Source organism: Ranitomeya imitator, chromosome 6 (genome assembly GCF_032444005.1).
Source record: "Ranitomeya imitator isolate aRanImi1 chromosome 6, aRanImi1.pri, whole genome shotgun sequence".
NCBI lineage: Eukaryota > Metazoa > Chordata > Amphibia > Anura > Dendrobatidae > Ranitomeya > Ranitomeya imitator.
This window is the reverse complement of record NC_091287.1, coordinates 26,682,743-26,705,875: the sequence shown is the minus strand read 5'-3', so window position 1 is coordinate 26,705,875 and position 23,133 is coordinate 26,682,743. Positions and strand designations below refer to the sequence as shown.

The 23,133-nt window shown below is 45.2% G+C and overlaps 1 protein-coding gene and 2 non-coding genes across 3 annotated transcripts in view; all 3 read left to right on the top strand.

Moving 5' to 3' along the window:
* Window positions 1–23,133, top strand: part of GLCCI1 (glucocorticoid induced 1) — a 55,869-nt gene that overhangs the window by 14,490 nt on the left and 18,246 nt on the right. Inside the window, exons 2-4 of the mRNA XM_069729348.1 lie at window positions 2,878–3,029; window positions 6,495–6,584; window positions 17,009–17,122. Of these exons, the coding sequence (XP_069585449.1) occupies window positions 2,878–3,029; window positions 6,495–6,584; window positions 17,009–17,122 (356 nt within the window). The remainder of the gene's footprint in view (window positions 1–2,877; window positions 3,030–6,494; window positions 6,585–17,008; window positions 17,123–23,133) is intronic.
* LOC138643776 (small nucleolar RNA SNORA54) lies at window positions 5,183–5,314 on the top strand. Its single transcript, XR_011314291.1, has one exon. It is a non-coding gene; the product is annotated as a small nucleolar RNA SNORA54 (small nucleolar RNA).
* Window positions 15,698–15,829, top strand: LOC138643775 (small nucleolar RNA SNORA54). The gene has a single exon (XR_011314290.1). It is a non-coding gene; the product is annotated as a small nucleolar RNA SNORA54 (small nucleolar RNA).

Below are 23,133 nucleotides of genomic sequence, written 5' to 3'. Positions count from 1 at the left end.
GAATTAAAAACTAAAGCAGTTGGGTGCTAAGGTTCCCCCCCGGCCTTCAGAGTGACTCTTGTATTTGTCTCTGTAGGTTGCAGGATGAGCTTGTGCAATGCTCTGCAGGTTTCTTGCATTATGTGGCGGTTGCACACTTCCTCTGCCCGGCGTGAAGTTACTATGACAGTGTTGGTGTTTGTTTGAGGTTGTAACCGCTGTCAGTGTAGAGATTATAATGAGAACTTCGTGGCCAGCTCGTCCTGGGGTTAGGAACCAACAGGCTCTTTATTGCATAAGACAGTTCTGTTCCTGGCAGCGTCTTCAGTGGTTGTTTAAAAATTTTTTTTTTTTTAATATATATATATATATATATATATATATATATATATATATATATATATATATATATATATATATATATATATATATATATATATATATATATATATATATATATATATATATATATATACACACACACACACATATATATCGTTTGTTTTTTGTTTGTTTGCGGATTTTTCCAGAGGTATGCAATATAGTAGGAAATCTGCCCAAAAAAATTTGCAAAATTAATGAACATGCTGCGTTTTTTACTGCGATGTTTTTTTTTTTTTTTCACGGAAAAAATACATCATATGCACAAAAATTGCAGAATGCATTCTAACATTATGCATCCCATCATTGTGGTTTTTTGCGTTTTTATAGCTAAAACGCGAAAAATCTGCAACGTGTGCACACAGCCTTATTGTTGGGATGGACACTATTGAGCGTTCCTCGTAAACCCGGTAGATCCTGTGCAGGAGAGCACCAAGGCCTCGGACCCCTAACAAGGCACTAGACGTACGATGTATCGGGGTCTCCATACGGCACAAACAGGCCTCAGGCACGTGGCTCCAGCGTCTCTCCCATGCCTCCCTTGCAGGCGCTGTATTGTCCCAGTCTTCTCTGGAATAGATGTCCCCCTGCTTTCCTCTGATCAGATGCATTTATGAAGACGGCGCGGCCTCCTGCATGTTCTGTATTATTTCGGATGTCGCCCCCCCACTTCTCGTGCTGCAGCTCGCAGTTTTTACAAGGGCATGCCTCAACGGCCCTGTGCACTTCTGCTTAAAATAATAGGGGGCACCTCTGGGGTGGAAAGTTCTACCAAGGTCTGTGTGAAAAGAAATACCCAGAGAGGTCACACGCCTGAGATGAAAAAGTGATGGCGCCCTTGAGAAAAATCGTTACGGTCATGGCAGAGCGGGCAGAGGTGGCCTATATGGACAGATGAAGCTGAGTCGAACTGGTTTTATTTGTGTTTTCGTGGCAAATTCGCCTCTGCTACGTCTGCAGCTACACACAGGATCCGCTGAGCAGATGGATCAGTTGGGCCACGAGGTTTGCAGTTTGGCAGATACCAACTGATAATCCCTGCTGGCCATCTGCAGGGACTTGGTGGCTGTGGTGGTCCAGATGGTTGTCATCCAGCTTTCCCGCAGTCCAGCATGGCGCTTGTGTATAGTCAGTGCAGCGTTGCGTATCATGTTCTGAGCAGTCTATTATTCCCTGATGTCAGCCAGTTCCATTTAGGGTCAGGCTGACTGTAGTGGACACACGGCCGCTCATCTCCAGACATATTACCGATGTCGGCAGCCGCTCTTCTTATAACACCGCTGCACCGTTATGAGGATCACCGGCCCTTTAATGCGTCGGAGGAGTCAGGGGAGCGTTCTGCGAGTGTTCGGCTTTCACATTTTGCATACACCGTCTTTCACATGTCGTGGGTGCATTTAAGAAATAGTCTTCGACTTGTGACTAATCCCGCTTTCCTTCCTGTTCTGCGTCTTCTCTCGCTGTACAAATGTGCAGGACGGTTTCTTATATAATTGTATAACTTACCTGCAAGTCGCCATCAGTCTGTCTGCCATTAAGGAAAATCTGATCACTAATGCTGCAGCCTGAGAGTGTGTGCAGTCAGTACAAGTCTAGGAAAGGATGCGCCTTCTGGCGCCTCGGCCGCACGCGTGCCCTCCTCCTTCTCGCGCCTCGGCCGCACGCGTGCCCTCCTCCTTCTCGCGCCTCGGCCGCACCCGTGCCCTCCTCCTTCTCGCGCCTCGGCCGCACCCGTGCCCTCCTCCTTCTCGCGCCTCGGCCGCACCCGTGCCCTCCTCCTTCTCGCGCCTCGGCCGCACGCATGCCCTCCTCCTTCTCGCGCTTCGGCCGCACGCATGCCCATTCCGCTCAGTACAGAGGAGTAAGCTGCTATTGGATGACTCTGACGGACGCTCATGTCCCCTGGAGGACCCCCATATACATTAGACGGTCTGTCGATCTCCCCAGAATAGTCACATTGGACTCTGCTCTCTGGTTTCTGTGGGGGATGTTCTCTTATCTCGCCTGTGAACCAGCTCTGCCTGCTGCCGATATGTCCATCAGTATCCGCACAGTCACCCTGCCGCTCACAACATATTACTAAGCAGATTTTGTCTTAGGGTTGTTTTTTTTAAATTTTATATCAAATAAATTAAAGCAAATGCAAACCAACAGAATACTGGTGTAGTCCTTGTGCACCTTAGCAGAAGTGAAAACCCGAGACTGCAGCGATGGCTGACTGTCGCAGACAGTGAGTGCAGCACCGGTGTCCCTGGTTGGTTCAGGTCATGAGGCCGGCTGCGGCCAGGACGGGATATGCAGCTTTTATTTCTGGCTATGCTTTGGTCAGGGGGCGGGAGGTTGTTATTGCGATTTTAAGCAAAATTCTGGAGTGTTTCTCTTAATCTGCAATGTCTGTTATGTGACTTAAAGGGGTGCAACGGGAGATTTTTATCTTTTGCATGGTATTTCCGATTGGAAATGTAGGAAGGAAGAAAAAAAACCCTAAAAAAACTTTTAATGTGTTTTCTTCTACAGCTGACCGGTCAAATTCCCATCACCTCCGAACATCCAACACCATCAGGCGGACGTCTTCTCTGGACACCATAACTGGATCATACCTGAGCGGCCACTGGCCTCGGGACCCTCATGTTCACCACCCATCGTGTATGAATGATAAAGCCACACAGGTAACGTCTCCAGACTTTCTGCACCTTCTCTGCATCCAGTTGTAGGTTTGGTCAGAGCGGGGGCGGCCATGGTGGCTCCACGCAGTGCTAATCTCGTGTAAACCCACCACTGCAGCTCCTCTGAAGATGTAGGGAGCCATATCCCTGTCCTTGGGGAGCATCTGCCCACTGAGGGAGCAGATTACAGCAGCCTTTTGCCATCTATGAGGAGTGACTGTTTTAAGTAAGTGCAACTCTCCCCTGTACTGTATTCACAGCTACACTGCTCACTGCTGCTGCATAATGCCCTCCATCCGGCTGCTGCTTCTGAGCATTTGCTTCATAGACTCAGCTGAGCCACAACTTTTGATGGCTTGTTTTTTTTGCAAAGTGATCTATAGGTTTTATAGATACCGTTTTGGGGTCCATATGCATTTTAATTAAGGAGGTGAGATGACAAAAAATAAAAATTGCAGGTGGGTTGCAAGTGACCCCTCTCCCATTCCCATAATATGCCTCGGCTTCTGTGAATGGAGCGGATGTAGCTGTGGGGCTTAGGAAATAAGAAATTGTCTACCCCTGGAGACCCTCTTACTGTGGCTGATCCTTGGAGGTCAGGGTCGATTCTTCGTCTCCAGTGTCTGCAGGATCCCCCTCCCCATACAGCACGTTCTCTGCGCCTCCTGCTCCGGTGCCGTCTCCTCGGTCAGGATGTAGCATCGCTGGCGGCGGCGGTGCATACATACAAGCTTTCTGATAATGTCTTAGTGACTTGAGAGGCTTCTTTAATATTTCACACTGGCTCACAATTAGTAACAGAATAGCGGCCACCTTCCTGCAGCTCCGGCTCTGCGCCCCGTCTTCCCTGTCACATGTTTAATGCACGCGGCTGCAGCTAGAATGTCTCCTCCTGAACCTGCAAATCAATCTCTGGGCTTCTTTACAGATAAAGACCTGGGACAGGAGGAGGATGAGGGGTGAGCATGTCGCAAACAAAGTATCATTGTCATGCTCCGCCCCTCAGGTCCTGCACCCGCCATAAACAAAGTATCATTGTCATGCTCCGCCCCTCAGGTCCTGCACCCGCCATAAACAAAGTATCATTGTCATGCTCCGCCCCTCAGGTCCTGCACCCGCCATAAACAAAGTATCATTGTCATGCTCCGCCCCTCAGGTCCTGCACCTGCCATAAACAAAGTATCATTGTCATGCTCCGCCCCTCAGGTCCTGCTGCCGCCATAAACAAAGTATCACTCATTGGGTGATGTCCTGACTAATTTCTCAGTTTTTGCTCAGGTTTTGTTAATATTAGCGACTCCAGCTAGTATGTGGGAGTCTGAAATCTACCAATTGTCTGCCCTGAAGTGGAGGCCGCTCCTTCCTTCAGCGATCCTTTTACAATACAGACTGCTCCAGCAGAATAGTGAGTGCAGCTCTGGAGTATAATACAGGATGTAACTCAGGATCAGTAATGTAATGTATGTACACAGTGACTGCACCAGCAGAATAGTGAGCGCAGCTCTGGGGTATAATACAGGATGTAACTGAGGATCAGTAATGTACGTACACAGTGACCGCACCAGCAGAATAGTGAGTGCAGCTCTGGAGTATAATACAGGATGTAACTCAGGATCAGTAATGTAATGTATGTACACAGTGACTGCACCAGCAGAATAGTGAGTGCAGCTCTGGGGTATAATACAGGATGTAACTCAGGATCAGTAATGTAATGTATGTACACAGTGACTCCACCAGCAGAATAGTGAGTGCAGCTCTGGAGTATAATACAGGATGTAACTCAGGATCAGTAATGTACGTACACAGTGACCGCACCAGCAGAATAGTGAGTGCAGCTCTGCAGTATAATACAGGATGTAACTCTGGATCAGTAATGTATGTACACAGTGACTGCACCAGCAGAATAGTGAGTGCAGCTCTGCAGTATAATACAGGATGTAACTCAGGATCAGTAATGTATGTACACAGTGACTGCACCAGCAGAATAGTGAGTGCAGCTCTGGGGTATAATACAGGATGTAACTCAGGATCAGTAATGTATGTACACAGTGACTGCACCAGCAGAATAGTGAGTGCAGCTCTGGAGTATAATACAGGATGTAACTCAGGATCAGTAATATTTTCAGGTACATCTTTGATTCCATCATTGTCTATTCCCGCACTGTTCGTAATTGGTTTCCAGCTGTATTCTGGTGCCAGTTCCATTCCGGTGCTAGATCAATCCTGGTTGGGGAGTGCATGTGGCAGATGTGGAGTTCTGTCATTTTCCCCAGATATCAGGGACATTCTTCGTATTGGACGGGATAGTAAGTGCAGATCTATTTTTTTTTTAAATCAGATAATTTTTAATTAACAGTAGTCAAGTTTACAAACAGACACAATTGTGTAAAAAAACGAAAATAAACATGTTTGCAAAAAGTTTGCCCCCAATCCCTGTACCAATGGGTCCCTTCCCACTAACCAGACCAAAATCCGTTGAACTGAGCCCAGTCCATTCACCTCTCTCCAAGTTCTCATCTGCTGACCCTGCGCTGCCAAAAAATAGTAAGTGCAGATCTATAGCGTAAAAAAATATTGTAACTCGGGATCTCGGGGCCTAATGTATGTACACAGTGACTGCACCAGCAACATTTTTGTTGTTTAATTTTAATTGTTGGCGTTATTTTTTTTTATATATTTAATTTTATTACCACTTCCGTATTTTGTGGGGGTTTTTAAAAAATTTTTTTTTCCTTTATCTGGTGTCCATGCTTCCTGACCAAAAAATGTCCAAACCCCTGGTCCAAATGATGATATTATACATGGTGGAAGATTAGAGCAGAAAGAAACTTGGTCTCTGAACAGACAAGAAGTGGGCTATAGACTACCATAGACTATAGCAGACACAGCATTCCAGCCAGAGCCACTGATCATGGCGGGGTCCGGCAGAGCCTTAAATATACGCTCGTCTCCTTTCACTACTGCTGACATTTTTTGAGTACGAGCCTTTTCCTAAGGTTTAGTTGAGACCACAATCTCTGCAGTTTTCTCTCCTAGTTAAGAGGTTTCCCGCTCCTTAATGTTCATAATAAGCTGATCACAAAGTGTCTCCTTGCAGTGACCTCTAGTGATTTCTGGGGAATCTGGGAAGTAAGGGCTCAGTTTCCCTGCAGTGCCTCCGCAGGTGAAATTAAGCATTACAGTGTCCATTGATAATCACAGGGGTGTTTGTGTAATACAGGACTGGATAGGTCCGCCAGCTGAAAAGATGCTCTTAAACTGGGAATCCCTCCTCTATCCTGACCAGTCGGGTGCATGGATTTTCTAACATGGACAACCCCTTTAAGAGCCTTATTTATTTCTGGATCCCAATGATTCCAGCAATGGCTGCTGATACTTTTGGCCTTCCATCATGTCACAGGGAAAACTTGGCCATGTTGGATAGTGTCTGGGCATTATTAATTTTTTTTTTTTCCTTGTTTTCTGTAGACGCCGAGCTGTTGGGGAGAAGAGACCACCGAGAAGAAAATTGGCCATCAGCGCTCTGCATCTTGGGGTAGCGCTGACCAGCTTAAAGAGGTACACACTTTTTTTTTTTTTGGCTTCAGTGGTTAATGGACAGATTGCAACTTGGATAGTAATAAAAATGGAAGCTAAGACTTGTTTACAAATTGTTACTTTGTGTCTCCATGGTTACAGACTACAAACAAACCTTGTGTAGTCAGATCCTAATTCATCTGTTACTTTTTTTTCCCAACTCTTCCTACCGCGTTTTAGAAAGTCGAAAAAGGGGCAAATGCAAATAAGGCACATCTGCATGGGCACTGAATGATTTCAGGAGGTAGACAGGAATATTTTATAATTTTTTTTTTTTTTTTTTTTGGGTTGTGACAGGAGGATAGCACAGATGCAAAGTGGACATTGAATGTGCCTTACCATTTCAGTAAATGATGCAGATGGGGGAATATCTGAGAACATGCCTTACTTAAATTTTATTTTTTATGCCTGGCAGTTGCGACATCTTTGGAGAAAAGTTGCCGTTATCTCTGAAACTTTTTTTTTTTTTTTTGCAGGGAATGCTATTTCAGGTCAGCAGCTATAAAAATCTAGAATAACCCCAATCTGTCATTGCCAATAAGAGAACTGCGCAGTCTGAATAGAAGCACAGGTTGCAAATTACTATGTGTCATAACGCGCCCACGCCCGTAGATTTACACTTCTCGCTACTTACTTGACGCCCACCCTCCGTAACCTAGACATTGGTATTGTTCTAGTGGGTTTTAATTACAAGGGGTGTGCGCGTCTTCGCCGGAAGGGCTTTTTGGGGGTCTCAGTCTATTTATACTGGTTGTGGAAGTAAGTGTTCATCGCACGTGAAATAACAATCTTGGCTCAGAGTAGGGAAAGGTGTGTAGGAAACTTCCTCTAATCTGCTATCCTGTAATCTGGGAATTCTTATATTCTGGTTTGGAGCTGCAAATGTTAGCTGTGACTAGGAACTAGGGCACAAGGTTAAAGGCCGACCACCTAGCATGTGTAATGCTTGCCTTAGTTTTTCCTTGGCAGAATACAGCTTCCCTAGGAATCTTCATTACTCCCTCTAGAGCAGAAGTCCCCAACCTTTCTGACCTTGAGGCACTTCCAGCTATGAAAGAGGGTCGCAAGCCATATTCAGCTCTGAGAGAGGGTTTTGAGCCACAACCAGCTCCTTCCCCACTTACACTAGTGACTCCGAGAGCCTCCATTACTGGTATAATGAGAGCCAAAGCTTTTCCACTGAAATCACACCCTGGCAGTATGCCAAGCTCCACAGTTTCCTATCTCACCTCCATTCAGATCTGCTCTTCCTTACAGGGCTACACACAAGTCACCATTTAGACATCTGCTCTTAATAGTTCTTTACACCTTTGCTAATGCACCAAGCTGGCAGGCAGGCGGGAGCCACACATCATGGGCCCGCGAGCCACATGTGGCTCCCGAGCTACAGGTTGGGGACACCTGCTCTAGAGTCTCAGCAGGTCCCTCGCTTCATATCCCCACTGAGTTTCTCAAAGCAGCAGGTCACTTGCTTCCTATCCCCACTGAGATTCACAGCAGCAGGTCACTTGCTTCCTATCCCCACTGAGATTCACAGCAGCAGGTTACTCGCTTTCTATCCCCATTGAGATTCTCACAGCAGCAGGTCACTCGCTTCCTATCCCCACTGAGATTCTCACAGCAGCAGGTCACTCTCTTCCTATCCCCACTGAGATTCTCACAGCAGCAGGTCACTCGCTTTCTATCCCCACTGAGATTCACAGCAGCAGGTCACTGGCTTTCTATCCCCACTGAGATTCTCACAGCAGCAGGTCACTCGCTTCCTATCCCCACTGAGATTCTCACAGCAGCAGGTCACTCGCTTCCTATCCCCACTGAGATTCTCACAGCAGCAGGTCACTCTCTTCCTATCCCCACTGAGATTCTCACAGCAGCAGGTCACTCTCTTCCTATCCCCACTGAGATTCTCACAGCAGCAGGTCACTCGCTTTCTATCCCCACTGAGATTCTCACAGCAGCAGGTCACTCGCTTTCTATCCCCACTGAGATTCACAGCAGCAGGTCACTCGCTTTCTATCCCCACTGAGATTCTCACATCAGCAGGTCACTCGCTTCCTATCCCCACTGAGATTCTCACAGCAGCAGTTCACTTTCTTCCTATCCCCACTGAGATTCTCACAGCAGCAGGTCACTCGCTTCCTATCCCCACTGAGATTCTCACAGCAGCAGGTCACTCGCTTTCTATCCCCCACTGAGATTCACAGCAGCAGGTCACTGGCTTTCTATCCCCACTGAGATTCTCACAGCAGCAGGTCACTCGCTTCCTATCCCCACTGAGATTCTCACAGCAGCAGGTCACTCGCTTTCTATCCCCCACTGAGATTCACAGCAGCAGGTCGCTTGCTTTCTATCCCCACTGAGATTCACAGCAGCAGGTCGCTCGCTTTCTATCCCCACTGAGATTCACAGCAGCAGGTCACTCGCTTTCTATCCCCACTGAGATTCACTGCAGCAGGTTACTCGCTTCCTATCCCCATTGAGATTCTCACAGCAGCAGGTCACTCGCTTTCTATCCCCACTGAGATTCACAGCAGCAGGTCACTCGCTTTCTATCCCCACTGAGATTCTCACAGCAGCAGGTCACTCGCTTTCTATCCCCACTGAGATTCTCACAGCAGCAGGTCACTCGCTTTCTATCCCCACTGAGATTCGCAGCAGCAGGTCACTCGCTTTATATCCCCACTGAGATTCACAGCAGCAGGTCACTCGCTTTCTATCCCCACTGAGATTCACAGCAGCAGGTTACTCGCTTCCTATCCCCACTGAGATTCTCACAGCAGCAGGTCACTCGCTTCCTATCCCCACTGAGATTCTCACAGCAGCAGGTCACTCGCTTTCTATCCCCACTGAGATTCTCACAGCAGCAGGTCACTCGCTTTCTATCCCCACTGAGATTCTCACAGCAGCAGGTCACTCGCTTTCTATCCCCACTCTGAGTCAAAAATTAAGTCTTGCAGTTTTCCCACTGTTTCTTTTTAGACTCCACTTCCTGTTTTAGGAAATTCACATTATATCAGGAGCACTAGTCAGACCTTGACCTTATCATTTGTGTTGAAGCATGTAATGACATTGTGAATGGAGAGGGAGCAGGGTCAGCTTGTGACTGGTGGATCCTGTGTGATCAGCTGTGTATAGAGGTGTTACCTTTCCTTGTAATCCTGTGATAATGACAAAGTTGAAAACTTTTCCAGAAAAGACAGAGGGAGTATGAATCTAAAATGACCTCAGTGTTGCCAGTGTCAAAATCGCAAGATTACAGAAAAATAGTTTTGCCCAAAATGTTTTCAAAATACATACAACATAAAATCATTTTAAACTTTAGGCCATTTTCTGGTGAAAACGTCCCTTTAATGTTTCACTTTGTGTTACTTTTTGCACATTTTGCACACATGATCAAAGTGAATAATTCCGAAACCTCACAAATGGCGCAAATCCTTATGCAAACGAACGCTACTCATTGCAGTCACCTATTTATTTTTTGCCACTAGAACAATGCAGAATGCGCCAAATGAATGAAAGTGTGCGATCAACACGCTTTATATGTGACCATTATATGGAGGCGGCTGCGTGCCCGTCCTGGATCATCCGGCATCTAATTGTGGAAATCTCGAATCTGTTTAGTTCTTACACAGGAAATCGCCAAATACAACCCCAGAACAATATTGTGTAGTGCTGGCACGTGTATAATACACCCACACGGAGCATCGCCAGCTGCTAATTACAGATCTGCGCCAACGGGTTCACACTGACAGAATATGGAAAAGTAAGAAGCCCAAATCTAACCCAGGGCCTATAGAATGGAGCGAAGGGTACAGAGAGGCTTATACCTGTGTGATCAGAACATGGAGTACAGCTCTGGAGTATAATACAGGATGTAACTCAGGATCAGTAATGTAATGTATGTACACAGTGACTGCACCAGCAGAATAGTGAGTGCAGCTCTGGGGTATAATACAGGATGTAACTCAGGATCAGTAATGTAATGTATGTACACAGTGACTGCACCAGCAGAATAGTGAGTGCAGCTCTGGGGTATAATACAGGATGTAACTCAGGATCAGTAATGTAATGTATGTACACAGTGACTGCACCAGCAGAATAGTGAGTGCAGCTCTGGGGTATAATACAGGATGTAACTCAGGATCAGTAATGTAATGTATGTACACAGTGACTGCACCAGCAGAATAGTGAGTGCAGCTCTGGGGTATAATACAGGATGTAACTCAGGATCAGTAATGTATGTACACAGTGACTGCACCAGCAGAATAGTGAGTACAGCTCTGGAGTATAATACAGGATGTAACTCAGGATCAGTAATGTATGTACACAGTGACTGCACCAGCAGAATAGTGAGTGCAGCTCTGGGGTATAATACAGGATGTAACCCAGGATCAGTAATGTAATGTATGTACACAGTGACTGCACCAGCAGAATAGTGAGTGCAGCTCTGGGGTATAATACAGGATGTAACTCAGGATCAGTAATGTATGTACACAGTGACTGCACCAGCAGAATAGTGAGTGCAGCTCTGGAGTATAATACAGGATGTAACTCAGGATCAGTAATGTAATGTATGTACACAGTGACTGCACCAGCAGAATAGTGAGTGCAGCCCTGGGGTATAATACAGGATGTAACTCAGGATCAGTAATGTATGTACACAGTGACTGCACCAGCAGAATAGTGAGTACAGCTCTGGAGTATAATACAGGATGTAACTCAGGATCAGTAATGTAATGTATGTACACAGTGACTGCACCAGCAGAATAGTGAGTGCAGCTCTGGGGTATAATACAGGATGTAACTCAGGATCAGTAATGTAATGTATGTACACAGTGACTGCACCAGCAGAATAGTGAGTGCAGCTCTGGAGTATAATACAGGATGTAATTCAGGATCAGTAATGTAATGTATGTACACAGTGACTGCACCAGCAGAATAGTGAGTGCAGCTCTGGAGTATAATACAGGATGTAACTCAGGATCAGTAATGTAATGTATGTACACAGTGACTGCACCAGCAGAATAGTGAGTGCAGCTCTGGGGTATAATACAGGATGTAACTCAGGATCAGTAATGTATGTACACAGTGACTGCACCAGCAGAATAGTGAGTACAGCTCTGGAGTATAATACAGGATGTAACTCAGGATCAGTAATGTAATGTATGTACACAGTGACTGCACCAGCAGAATAGTGAGTGCAGCTCTGGGGTATAATACAGGAGGTAACTCAGGATCAGTAATGTAATGTATGTACACAGTGACTGCACCAGCAGAATAGTGAGTGCAGCTTCGGAGTATAATACAGGATGTAACTCAGGATCAGTAATGTAATGTATGTACACAGTGACTGCACCAGCAGAATAGTGAGTGCAGCTCTGGGGTATAATACAGGATGTAACTCAGGATCAGTAATGTATGTACACAGTGACTGCACCAGCAGAATAGTGAGTGCAGCTCTGGAGTATAATACAGGATGTAACTCAGGATCAGTAATGTAATGTATGTACACAGTGACTGCACCAGCAGAATAGTGAGTGCAGCTCTGGGGTATAATACAGGAGGTAACTCAGGATCAGTAATGTAATGTATGTACACAGTGACTGCACCAGCAGAATAGTGAGTGCAGCTCTGGAGTATAATACAGGATGTAACTCAGGATCAGTAATGTAATGTATGTACACAGTGACTGCACCAGCAGAATAGTGAGTGCAGCTCTGGAGTATAATACAGGATGTAACTCAGGATCAGTAATGTAATGTATGTACACAGTGACTTCACCAGCAGAATAGTGAGTGCAGCCCTGGGGTATAATACAGGATGTAACTCAGGATCAGTAATGTATGTACACAGTGACTGCACCAGCAGAATAGTGAGTACAGCTCTGGAGTATAATACAGGATGTAACTCAGGATCAGTAATGTAATGTATGTACACAGTGACTGCACCAGCAGAATAGTGAGTGCAGCTCTGGAGTATAATACAGGATGTAATTCAGGATCAGTAATGTAATGTATGTACACAGTGACTTCACCAGCAGAATAGTGAGTGCAGCCCTGGGGTATAATACAGGATGTAACTCAGGATCAGTAATGTATGTACACAGTGACTGCACCAGCAGAATAGTGAGTGCAGCTCTGGGGTATAATACAGGATGTAACTCAGGATCAGTAATGTAATGTATGTACACAGTGACTGCACCAGCAGAATAGTGAGTGCAGCTCTGGAGTATAATACAGGATGTAATTCAGGATCAGTAATGTAATGTATGTACACAGTGACTGCACCAGCAGAATAGTGAGTGCAGCTCTGGAGTATAATACAGGATGTAACTCAGGATCAGTAATGTAATGTATGTACACAGTGACTGCACCAGCAGAATAGTGAGTGCAGCTCTGGGGTATAATACAGGATGTAACTCAGGATCAGTAATGTATGTACACAGTGACTGCACCAGCAGAATAGTGAGTACAGCTCTGGAGTATAATACAGGATGTAACTCAGGATCAGTAATGTAATGTATGTACACAGTGACTGCACCAGCAGAATAGTGAGTGCAGCTCTGGGGTATAATACAGGAGGTAACTCAGGATCAGTAATGTAATGTATGTACACAGTGACTGCACCAGCAGAATAGTGAGTGCAGCTTCGGAGTATAATACAGGATGTAACTCAGGATCAGTAATGTAATGTATGTACACAGTGACTGCACCAGCAGAATAGTGAGTGCAGCTCTGGGGTATAATACAGGATGTAACTCAGGATCAGTAATGTATGTACACAGTGACTGCACCAGCAGAATAGTGAGTGCAGCTCTGGAGTATAATACAGGATGTAACTCAGGATCAGTAATGTATGTACACAGTGACTGCACCAGCAGAATAGTGAGTGCAGCTCTGGGGTATAATACAGGAGGTAACTCAGGATCAGTAATGTAATGTATGTACACAGTGACTGCACCAGCAGAATAGTGAGTGCAGCTCTGGAGTATAATACAGGATGTAACTCAGGATCAGTAATGTAATGTATGTACACAGTGACTGCACCAGCAGAATAGTGAGTGCAACTCTGGAGTATAATACAGGATGTAACTCCGGATCAGTAATGTAATGTATGTACACAGTGACTGCACCAGCAGAATAGTGAGTGCAGCTCTGGAGTATAATACAGGATGTAACTCAGGATCAGTAATGTAATGTATGTACACAGTGACTGCACCAGCAGAATAGTGAGTGCAGCTTCGGAGTATAATACAGGATGTAACTCAGGATCAGTAATGTATGTACACAGTGACTGCACCAGCAGAATAGTGAGTGCAGCTTCGGAGTATAATACAGGAGGTAACTCAGGATCAGTAATGTATGTACACAGTGACTGCACCAGCAGAATAGTGAGTGCAGCTCTGGAGTATAATACAGGATGTAACTCAGGATCAGTAATGTAATGTATGTATACAGTGACTGCACCAGCTGAATAGTGAGTGCAGCTCTGGAGTATAATACAGGATGTAACTCAGGATCAGTAATGTAATGTATGTACACAGTGACTGCACCAGCAGAATAGCGAGTGCAGCTTCGGAGTATAATACAGGATGTAACTCAGGATCAGTAATGTAATGTATGTACACAGTGACTGCACCAGCAGAATAGTGAGTGCAGCTTCGGAGTATAATACCGGAGGTAACTCAGGATCAGTAATGTAATGTATGTACACAGTGACTGCACCAGCAGAATAGTGAGTGCAGCTCTGGAGTATAATACAGGATGTAACTCGGGATCAGTAATGTAATGTACCGTATATACTCGAGTATAAGCCGAGATTTTCAGCCCAAATTTTTGGGCTGAAAGTGCTCCTCTCGGCTTATACTCGAGTCACGGTGGGTGGCAGGGTCGGCGGGTGAGGGGGAGAGGGCGCCGAGGCATACTTACCTGCTCCCGGCGTCCCGCTCCCCCTGCTGTCCCCCGGTCTTCGGGTGCCACAGCTCTACCCCTGTTCAGCAGTCACGTGGGACCGCTTATTAGAAAAATGAATATGGACTCCACTTCCATAGGGGTGGAGCCGCATATTCATTTCTCTAATCAGCGGTGTCGGTGACCGCTGATGGAGGAAGAGGCTGCGGCACCGAAGACCGGGGGACGGCAGGGGGAGCGGGACGCCGGGAGCAGGTAAGTATCGCCGGGCGCCGCTCCATCTTCCCGGCGCCGTTCCATCTTCCCGGCGTCTCTCCGCTCTGACTGTTCAGGTCAGAGGGCGCGATGACGCATATAGTGTGCGCGCCGCCCTCTGCCTGATCAGTCAGTGCGGAGAGACGCCGGGAGCTGCAAGCAAGAAAGGTGAGTATGGCTTTTTTTTTATTGCAGCAGCAGCAATGGCACAGCTTTCTATGGTACATCAATGGGGCAATAATGAACGGCGCAGAGCACTATATGGCAGAGCTATGGGACAATAATGAACGGCGCAGAGCACTATATGGCAGAGATATGGGACAATAATGAACGGTGCAGAGCACTATATGGCACAGCTATGGGGCAATAATGAACGGTGCAGAGCACTATATGGCACATCTATGGGGCAAGAATGAACGGTGCAGAGCACTATATGGCACAGCTATGGGGCAATAATGAACGGTACAGAGCACTATATGGCACAGCTATGGGACAATAATGAACGGTGCAGAGCACTATATGGCACAGCTATGGGGCAATAATGAACGGTGCAGAGCATTGTATATGGGGCACAGCTTTATATGGAGCATCTATGGGGCAATAATGAACTGTATGGAGCATTATATGGGGCTCCTGATTCAATATGGATATTCAAAAACACTTAACCTACTGATGACTTAATTTTATTGGTATCTATTTTTATTTTTGAAATTCACCGGTAGCTGCTGCATTTTCCACCCTAGGCTTATACTCGAGTCAATAAGTTTTCCCAGTTTTTTGTGGCAAAATTAGGGGGGTCGGCTTATACTCGAGTATATACGGTATGTACACAGTGACTGCACCAGCAGAATAGTGAGTGCTGCTCAGGGGTATAATATAGGAGTCACACTTTGTTTTCAGGTAGCTCTTTCATTCTATCATTGTCTATTCCCGCACTGTTCGTAATTGGTTTCCAGCTGTATTCTGGTGCCAGTTCCATTCCGGTGCTAGATCAATCCTGGTTGGGGAGTGCATGTGGCAGATGTGGAGTTCTGTCATTTTCCCCAGATATCAGGGACATTCATCGTATTGGACTGGGTAGTGAGTGCAGCTGTGGAGTATAGTAGAGGAGGTAACTCAGGATCAGTAATGTAATGTATGTACACAGTGACTGCACCAGCAGAATAGTGAGTGCAGCCTTGGGGTATAATACAGGATGTAACTCAGGATCAGTAATGTAATGTATGTGCACAGTGACTGCACCAGCAGAATAGTGAGTGCAGCTCTGGAGTATAATACAGGGTGTAACTCAGGATCAGTAATGTAATGTATGTACACAGTGACTGCACCAGCAGAATAGTGAGTGCAGCTCTGGGGTATAATACAGGATGTAACTCAGGATCAGTAATGTATGTACACAGTGACTGCACCAGCAGAATAGTGAGTGCAGCTCTGGGGTATAATACAGGATGTAACTCAGGATCAGTAATGTAATGTATGTACACAGTGACTGCACCAGCAGAATAGTGAGTGCAGCTCTGGGGTATAATACAGGAGGTAACTCAGGATCAGTAATGTAATGTATGTACACAGTGACTGCACCAGCAGAATAGTGAGTGCAGCCTTGGGGTATAATACAGGATGTAACTCAGGATCAGTAATGTAATGTATGTGCACAGTGACTGCACCAGCAGAATAGTGAGTGCAGCTCTGGAGTATAATACAGGGTGTAACTCAGGATCAGTAATGTAATGTATGTACACAGTGACTGCACCAGCAGAATAGTGAGTGCAGCTCTGGGGTATAATACAGGATGTAACTCAGGATCAGTAATGTATGTACACAGTGACTGCACCAGCAGAATAGTGAGTGCAGCTCTGGGGTATAATACAGGATGTAACTCAGGATCAGTAATGTAATGTATGTACACAGTGACTGCACCAGCAGAATAGTGAGTGCAGCTCTGGGGTATAATACAGGATGTAACTCAGAATCAGTAATGTAATGTATGTACACAGTGACTGCACCAGCAGAATAGTGAGTGCAGCTCTGGGGTATAATACAGGATGTAACTCAGGATCAGTAATGTATGTACACAGTGACTGCACCAGCAGAATAGTGAGTGCAGCTCTGGAGTAGAGTAGAGGCTTTGGATCAGTAATGTACATTACATATGAATTTTTTTATACTGCTGGACTTTACCTTTAAGACTTTTCTACATATTTGCTGTTGTGTAAGAACGTTTGTGCTCTGTCTCCATAGATCGCCAAGTTGCGGCAACAACTCCAGAGAACCAAGAACAGCACCCGACATATCAAGGAGAAGGACAGTTCATCGCTTCTTCAGGGACCCCATGTCGCCCTCAGTCACTCTCAGGTGAGGCCGTTCTTCCGACGGTGCACTGATATGATGGGTAAGGCTTATTCTGCACACACATTGCTCCGTGAAGACTCTATGGCACTTCTGGAGATGGCGCAGTACAGCGCCGTGGCTTCTCAGCTGGTCCCATGTACAATACTTAGAGCGATGCTTCTGCTCCATTTCATAGCCCCCTTCTTTGTTGGGGTTTGTAGCAGTCCAGCCCCTGATCCTCCACCAATCCGCAGATTATCGGTTATCTTTAGATTGTAGAGGTTTTCACATGAACCCCTTAGTTCACAATCGCGCGCATGTACGTCATCAATGGGCGGACGGCTTGTGGAGAGGGCATAAAAGCTGTCAGCCATTCAGATGCTCCTGTCCATCTCTGAGAACAGCATTTAGACGGTGTGGTCGCCGGCTTGCAGCGCCGTCGTTTTTGCTGCCATCTTGGTCTTCCTGTGATGCGGAGCATCATGTGAGACCGTGACCTTTCACTATACTGTGCAATACTGCGCCATTGTCTTTTATATAGTTTAAGTGACCGGATAATTGCAGGATCAAATCAACTAAGGAAATAAAGGAAAAAAAAATTGTTTAAGGTTTATAAAAATTTCTCATCACCCCCTTCCTCTATTACAATAAAAATAATAAAAAAAAATAGTATGGCCGTATCTGTAGTAGTTTTGGTCTATTAAAATATAAAATTACCATAATCATCCCATGCGGGAAAAAAAAAAAAACTCCTGAATTGTGGGTGTTTAACCCCTTTCTGACCTCGGACAGGATAGTACGTCTGAGGTCAGAACCCCCGCTTTGCGGTGAGCCCACATCAAAGCTGGGACATGTCAGCTGTTCAAAACAGCTGACATGTGCGCGCTATAGCGGCGAGTGGAATCGCGATTCACCTGCCGCTATTAACTAGTTAAATGCCGCTGTCAAACGCTGATAGCGGCATTTAACTACGGCTTCCGGGCATCTTGCTGTAAATGAGCGCATCGCCTACCCCCGTCACATGATCGGGGGTCAACAATGCGTCGGCATGACAACCTGAGGTCTCCTTGAGACCTCTATGGTTGTTTATGCCGGCCTTCTGTGAGCACCACCCTGTGGTCGGCGCTCATAGCAACCCTGTAATTCAGCTACATAGGAGAGATCTGATGATCGCTGCTATGTAGTGGAGCCGATCGAGTTGTGCCAGCTTCTAGCCTCCCATTGAGGCTATTGAAGCATGGCAAAAGTAAAAAAAAAAAAAAAAAAATTTTTAAAAATTAAGTTTAAACAACCCCCCTTTCGCCCATTCAAAATAAAACAATTAAAAAAATCAAATATACACATTTGCTATCGCCGCTTTCAGAATTGCCCGATCTATCAATAAAAAAAGATTAACCTGGTCGCTAAACGGCGTAGCGAGAAATTCAAAACTCCCGAATTACGTTTTTTTTTTTGGGGTCGCCACGACGTTGCATTAAAATGCAATAACGGGTGATCAAAAGAACATATCAGCACCAAAATGGTATTACTAAAAACGTCAGCTCGGCACGCAAAAATTAAGCCCTCACCTGACCCCAGATCTGAAAAATAGAGACGCTACGAGTATCGAAAAAATTTTTTTTAAGCAAAGTTAGGAAATTTTTTTCCACCATTTAGATAAAAAATAACCTAGACCTGTTTGGTGTCTGTGAACTCGTAATGACCTGGAGAATCATACTGGTAGGTCAGTTTTAGCATTTAGTGAACTTGGCAAAAAAAGCCAAACGAAAAAACAAGTTTTGGATTGCACTTTTTTTTCTTCCAATTTCACCGCACTTGGAATTTTTTTTTCCCCGTTTTCTAGTACACGACATGGTAAAACCAATGATGTCGTTCAAAAGTAAAACTCGTCCTGCAAAAAATAAGCCCTCACTTGGCCATATTGACTGAAAAATAAAAAAAAGTTATGGCTCTGGAAAGGAGGGGAGCGAAAAACGAACACGGAAAATCCCAAGGTCATGAAGGGGTTAAAATAACCTGGAGCTTTGATCATTGCATTCTAACTGATCACAGGAGGCCGTCAATCACGTATATCGGCATTTAAGTGGTGCTCTGAGTTGAAAAGCCATTGGGCCCCCAAAATGCAATTGCGTTGTGCCTTAGGTTTTCTACATTAGGCGAGGGTCTACCGAAATGCCGCTGCCAACACCGTCTATTCCACTTTTATAGAAGTATTGGAGCATGTAACACAAGGGATTATCGACCACAGGTTTGTGTTCTTTATGGACTAAAAACAAAATGGAAGTGTTTAAGATAAAAAAAAAACCCTCAGGCTCACAATATTACTAACAATAAAGAAATGGAAAATAAGCATTTGTTTCCCCCCGTCTGCCTAAGTCTGATTCATCAAAATGTAAAGTTATTTAACCCAAGTAAACCTCATTTAAAGGGGGAAAATAAGTCACAAACACCATATGCACTATTGTCACGTATCCCCCTCCCCAAATTAATGCAGCCAAAAATCAGTCGCATGTACCCCAAAATGTTACCATTGAAAACTAGGAGAATAAAGTCCTCACACATCACCCATTGACTGAAAAATAAAACAAACAAAAAAACGCTACTGATCTCATAAATATATGAAATAATTTGGGTGATTATTTTCTATTATATCATATATTTTGCCACTTAATAAAAAAAACCCAACTTTATGGTTTTTGCCATAATTGTTCATTTCTACTGCACTTTGAACATAATAAACCCCCCAAATAATGCACACTCCTTCCCCCCCAATCTATTCTGGTAAAACGAATGGTGTCCTACAATATCACAGCACGTCCCGCCATAAAGGAGACCTCGTATTGCTGTGTAGTGGCTCTTGGAAGAAGGGGAGGAAATGTCGGCCAAAACCTGTCCCCTAACGTGGCGGTAATTTCATGGAGGCCGAGCATAGAATGAATTATGCTTTTTGTTCCTGTATGAACAGACGCCGGCTCCTGGGAGCGATGAATAATGACGGTGGGGGCAGTAGTAATGTGTATGGAAACATGGCTGTGAACACACATGGTAAACCTCCAAAATAATCCGTGCCTGGCATCCTCTGCCCGTCCGCACCCGCCCTTCCTTCCCCTGCTGCGGCTGATCCTACCCTGGCATATAATAATAGTTCAGCCTCCTCGAGGTTTTCCCAGGGGCCATTAACATTTCCCTCCTCTAAGGGTCTTTTCTTCGTTCTGTTTTTTTTTTTTTTTTTTCTCCCCTGAAGTCGCTTTGCATATATAAAAATATATTATTTTGGGCAGGAGGGTGATTTCTAAATGTAATAAATCATATAAATAGTTTTTAATCCGTCGGGCGTCTGTTCCCTTCACCCCCTTCCCCTCCGCCGGTCTGCACACAATTAAAAGATGATCCGGAATTTCCAAAACCCGGCCCAGAAGAATGAGCAGTGGGACCAATTATGGGACAATCGTGCAGATTCTGACTACAATAGCCCAGAATGTTCTGTCGTCTGGCAGCATTCGGGCCCAGCCGTGCCAGATAACTCGCTTTTCATGAGCAGGCTTTTTATTTTTATTTTTTTTTTCACCCCACGTGATTTTCAGTTTGTTTTTCCCTCCCCTTCTTCCAAGAGACAACTTTTTTTTTTTTTTCTCCATCTCTGGGTTTGTTTTTTGCAGGACGAGTCATACTTTTTGAATGTCACCATTGATTTAACAATATTGTGTACCTTAAGAAGAAAAAAAATTCCAAGTGCAGTGATATTGCAAATAAAAGTGCAATTCCACAAATTTTTTTTTTTTTTACCATGTTCACTATATGGTAAAACTGAACTGCAATTATGGTTCTGCATTTGAAAAAGAAAAAAAAAATTGCTCATGTTTAAAGAGGACAGTGTTCTCGTTTTTCGTGATCTGGGGCTCGGTGTTTTTTTTTTTTTTTTTTCTGGCACCCTGTGTGCAGATATTTTTAATGATACCATTTTGGGGTAAATACATTGTTTTTATCGCCCTTTATTGCAATGTTGCTGTAGCCAAAAAAAACATAATTCTGGTGTTAATCGAGTTAATTTTTTTTTTTTTTTTATATATTTTAATTGGACGTTTTTGAAAGCATCAATACTAAATAAGTGTTTTTAATTGTTTAATTGGTCTATTTTGAATGGGGCAAAAGCGAGGTGACTTGAACACAATATCTGAGCATATATATATAAAAAAAAAAATTGGAACAGCATCCAGAGGCTATATATATATATATATATATATATATATATATGTATTTTCAATACTGTAATAAGATGATGATCTCCTATGAGCCTTTCCAAAGAAGTCAGCAATGGAGGTCTTAGCCTGTTTCACGCTGTCATAGCGACCCTTCATCTCTCCGCAGTGTCATTGTATTACTGCGGGGTACTGTCTTATCGTGGGCACCACCGGATGGTGTACGGACACTGGGAGGCCAGGCAATGCTCTAAAGGCCTGGGGCTGCACTACAGAGGCAGATTCATGAAAAATGAAAGTGTTACCCATAGCAACCAATCACAGCACAGCTTTCATTTCATTTAAGCTGTAAAACACATGAAAGCTGTGTTCTTATTGGTTGCTAGAGCCATTGGGCTTTATTCAACCATTTCTTCTTTTTTTCTTTTACACTTCTCCCTGTATTCGAAACTGCATTAAATACATTATTCGCACAGAGCCTTTGCCCAAGTCTAAATCGCTATCCACATCCATATTCTCATACATACTACCCAAAGTTTAAGTTGGGCCCAAATGTAGGTTGCCACTCAAGGTTTCCATGACAGCAGGTTACCTTTAGGGTCTCGGTGGTGCTGTTATGCTTTGGGCCTGCAACATAGAGATAAACTTCCAGCTAAGGTTTCAGTGGCAACGCTTTGTATGTCAGAACCTTAGTGGTGCAGCCTCAGGCTTTTGGCCTTCAAGTGCTCAATTTGTTATGTCTTTTCTCCTACGCCTCATTGGGGGACACAGGACCATGGGTGTTATGCTGCTTGCCACTAGGAGGACACGAAGTAAACACACATAATTAACTCCTCTGCAGTATACACCCCTTGACTGGCCAGTAACGACCCAGTTCTTGCTTAGTGTCTGTAGGAGGCATTTGGGTTCAGACCCCAACGTTTTTTATTTAAATTTTTTTTCTGTAAACTTTTATTTTTTAATTAACGGAGTGAAGGGGGCGACTGATTCCTTTCAGGGTCTGCTCTCCCCCTGAACCATCAACAGGCGAGCAAGGCGAGTATACCTCTCCTGCGACGTTTGGGGCACGCCTAATCTACGCTAGCGCGACGGTTCCTATACGGTACCGATCTCCCCCCTGTAAGATGGCGAGCACTTAGAGTATAGCTCTCATGTGCATCTCCCGGGCTCCACCGCACTCATGCCCTCACCTTGGCGTCTTGTAGTCCACACAGTAGCCGTAAGCCCCCTGCGGCAGGCACAGCTGTAAGTCCCCTGAGAAGGCAAGCACACTTCAGGATGCTCTCCGTTCCCCGACATAGGGAGGATCGATTGAGCTGGAGGTGGTTCCTCCTCAGTGAGTACAATTCTTCCTCACGCTGCCGGCGTGGGCAGATGCGGTCCGGGTCCCTGGGAAGAGGTACCGCTGGCTAGATGCCAGTGGCGATCATTAGGCGGCGTCGTGGCCGGCTCCACTAATTTAGTCCCCATCTTCTTCAGCCGGACTAAGCCGCAATTCAAAAATCCTGCACACCGCCGGAGCCCCGCCCACTGCTCAGGCGCTTCTCACTCTGAATGAGAAGAGCCCTGCAAATCTCAGGCGCCGATCGCGACTCGCATCCAAAACTGTCTTATCTCTGTCCGACGGTTCATCAGTCAAAAATCCTTCTGACCGTCAAATTGACTACCTGGCTCGCTCAGTCTTTGAGGCCTCAGGAACAGCTCTTCTTCCATCCTTTGCCGCTACCTCGGTGGCTAAGGCAATGGTGGCCTGGGCAGAGGTGTTAACCTCTACCGTCCATGACAGTAGTCCCCAGAGGCAGCCAGACTAGCTAATCAGATGGCTCAGGCCGGAGA